At 39.0% G+C, this 3,385-nt stretch overlaps 1 protein-coding gene across 1 annotated transcript; it reads left to right on the top strand.

Annotated features, from left to right (window-relative positions):
- The first annotated feature begins 1,611 nt into the window (after positions 1 to 1,611).
- LOC134201744 (uncharacterized) lies at positions 1,612 to 2,319 on the top strand. The gene has a single exon (XM_062676993.1). The coding sequence runs from the start codon at positions 1,612 to 1,614 to the stop codon at positions 2,317 to 2,319; it is 708 nt and encodes a 235-aa protein (XP_062532977.1).
- Positions 2,320 to 3,385: the final 1,066 nt, after the last annotated feature.

The raw sequence follows: 3,385 nt of genomic DNA, 5'->3' as shown, positions 1-3,385 counted from the left end.
CTTTTATTTAAATATTGAAAAGTCCTTAGAAGATAATTAAATACCACCGCAAAAATATATTGTCATCATAATTTATTACGTAAAAACACTTACCGTACCTACTTTCGTTTTTCAAATCATCGTTTTAAAACCAACTAATTCAAAGGAAACAGAAAATAAAATTAAAATAATGAAAATAAAGCTCACCGATTTTATTCCAATAAATATAAAAATGCATTATTTTGCCTTGAGTAGAATCTTTAGTTGAATTAAGAAATGAAAGTTCAAACATTAAAAAGTAATGCATTTAAAAATTCCCACTAGCATCTTTGACATGTAAAATGTTGAATTAAAAAATAGTCCTTAAACTCATAATGATATGTACTTATTTTCATTGCTCAATATGTAAACATGTAGTTTATCTCGCTTACTCTTAGCGCATGCAGTATTGTTATGAATGTGATAGACAGATATCCGCGAGACACGTACGGCGTATGCCAGTATATTTTCGAGTGATAGATACAACCCGACCGATGTGAGTTGGCTAATATTATGAATAGAGTGAATACGGAATATTAGCATATCAGAATTCGACGGATTACCGATACATGAATATAGTAACCGGCAAACTTCGTGAGCAAATGACCTTGACTGCGCAGAACCGAATTTTAGATCACTTTGGTGGTGAGGGTGAGGCGCGACGGCAGGGGAAATCGTATCGAGCGCGTTATTGGTAGATCAGTCGAACCTTGCGTCCCGCACCGCGCCCTCTTTCCGCTTGCTCCCAAAAGTACGCTTGCGTACAGTAAAAAGTCTATCGTTATTAATTGTTAAGTTATTTGTTATAATTGCTTGTTGACTTTGTTGTTATTGCTATTAGTTGAGTGTTTCTTGATTTTTTATAAAAAATATACTATGCCACGTCAAACTGGTGTAGTATTAAAAAGACAAGCTAGAAAAATGGTGTACGACGTATATTGCTTTCTTAAAAAGCAGGGAAATCATGATATGGAAACGGTAAAAGAGACTTCAGAGGCAACAAAAACATCAGTCAGTACTGTTAGGCGTATTATTAATGAAGCGAAGGGCTCTAACTTGCTCGCCGTGTTTCGTACTCCAGGTAAAAAAAGATCAGGGAAGAAGCAAGTTACCGGAATTGATATTTTCGATGCAATAAAAATATGTATTCATAATTATCATATAACAAACAGCGAACTTCCTACCGTCGAAAGACTTCGTAAAAAATTGAAAGAAGATATAAATTTTAATGGCTCGGAACGAAGTTTACGACGAATTATGAAAGAGCTAGGCTTCAGATGGAAAAGAACAGAAAATAATCGGAAGCTATTAATTGAAAAAAGTAATATTCGACTACTAAGGATCGAATATCTCCAAAAAATAATTAAATATAGGCAAGAAGGAAAACCGATAGTGTACACCGATGAGTCCTATGTCGACTCATCACACGCAAGTGGTATGTCGTGGTCAGATGGATCAACTGGGGGTTTAAAAAAACCAATTTCGAAAGGACAGCGTGTAGTAATAGTGCATGCTGGCTCCGAAGATGAATTTGTTCCCAATGCCCTTCTTTTGTTTAAAGCTGGCACAAAATCTGGTGACTACCACGATAACATGAACTATTTGAACTACGAAAAATGGCTGCGTTGTCAATTGCTACCAAATCTGCCACCAAATTCCGTTGTAGTAGTCGACAATGCGTCATATCACAATAAACAGTCTGACCCCGCCCCAACTGCCAATGCCAAAAAAGTCTATATGAAGAAATCGTTACAAGAAAAAGAAATTCCATACGATGAAAACATGTTGAAACCCCAGCTTTTTAGCTTGATTAAAGCACATAAGGAACAACACAAAACATACAGCATTGATAAAATTTTATCAAACCACAACCATTCAGTGCTTCGCTTAGCTCCATACCATCCAGACCTCAACCCAATTAAAATGGCTGGGGCAGCTATTAAAGGGTATGTCAGTAGCAAAAATGTCAACTGGAGCACTGGCAAAGTAATAGAGCTAGTGAAGGAAAAGGTTGCGGCGATGGGTGCTCCGGAATGGGGTAGATTATGTCAAAAGATAAAAGAGATTGAGGCGGAGTATGTAAAAAGTGATCATGTGGTAGATTTAGTCACTGATGAGTTTGTAATTTTTGCTGACGATGATTGCGACACGGATGAAGAAAGTAGTGATGATGATGATGGTCTTGATTATGATAGCGAAAAAACAATTACAAATACCAGCTCAGCTTCAGCTGATCCAAGACCTGGCACCAGCTCTAGTTTTGACCTAATGGAACGAATATCTATTTTACCCCTAGATTAAATTACTACAATTATTAACCTGTATTTTTTGTTCATGTACTAATAAATATATAAATAAATACATATTATGTTGTTTTTAATAACATAATAACATTTTTGTACGTAATTGTACGATGCGCGAACTTACCCCCACTACGTCAAATAATGCTCAAGAAGTTTGCCGAGTATTATACAAGCTGTATTATGAATATCTTCCTCCTCCTCCTTCAGTCGATCGCTCATTGCTGAGCATCGTGATGCGCCCGCCTGTGACCTTTTTTTGTAATTTGTAGCCACTTATGTCGGTCTGTGGCACAGTGAAGTGCGTGGCTCAGTCTCATGTCCAGACACTCAGACACTTGGTCACTCCATCTTTTTCGGCTACGACCTCTGGATCGTCTTCCATCCACTTTACCCGTCACTATGAGTCTCTCCAGGTTGTCAGAGGGTTTTCTTGCTATATGACCAAAGTATTGGAGCACTCTATATAGACATTTGGTGGATAGCCTCTGGTCAACTTTTAGCTCGTTGAGGATGGAAGCGTTCGTCCGGAAAGCCGTCCAAGGGATGCGCAACATGCGCCGCCAGCACCACATCTTAAACGCGTCTATGCGACGCCTATCAGACTCTTTCAAGATCCAGGTCTCAGCCCCATACAAAAAGATTAAGAAAACGAGCGTCTCAACAATTTGCACTTTCGTCTTCTTGAGTATGTTTCGATCTCTCCATATTTTGTTTAGCTGGCTCATAGCGGATTTGGCCATTCCGATGCGTCGCCTTATTTCGATTCCGATCCACCTCTATTGGAAATAATCGAGCCGAGGTACACGAAAGTCTTGACGATGTCGTATTGGCCAAGAATATTACTCTCGTTAAGGGTGCCGTATTTATCCACGATCATGATCTTTGTTTTGGACTGGTTGATCTTTAGTCCCATTTCCTCGCTAACTATAACCAGACGTCGCAGCAGCTCCTCCATTTCCTCTTCTGATGACGCCACTAATGTGGTATCATCAGCGTATCGTAAGTTCGAGATCTTTACGCCCCCAACTGTGACGCCACCATCCCACTCCTCTAGGGTTTTGCGC

Source organism: Bombyx mori, chromosome W (genome assembly GCF_030269925.1).
Source record: "Bombyx mori chromosome W, ASM3026992v2".
Classification (NCBI taxonomy): Eukaryota; Metazoa; Arthropoda; class Insecta; order Lepidoptera; family Bombycidae; genus Bombyx; species Bombyx mori.
This window is presented reverse-complemented; position numbering and strand designations above follow the sequence as displayed.

Bases quoted from the DNA above. Each gene is read 5' to 3' on its own strand.
- LOC134201744 (XM_062676993.1), top strand. From the start codon at position 1,612: ATGAACTATTTGAACTACGAAAAATGGCTGCGTTGTCAATTGCTACCA.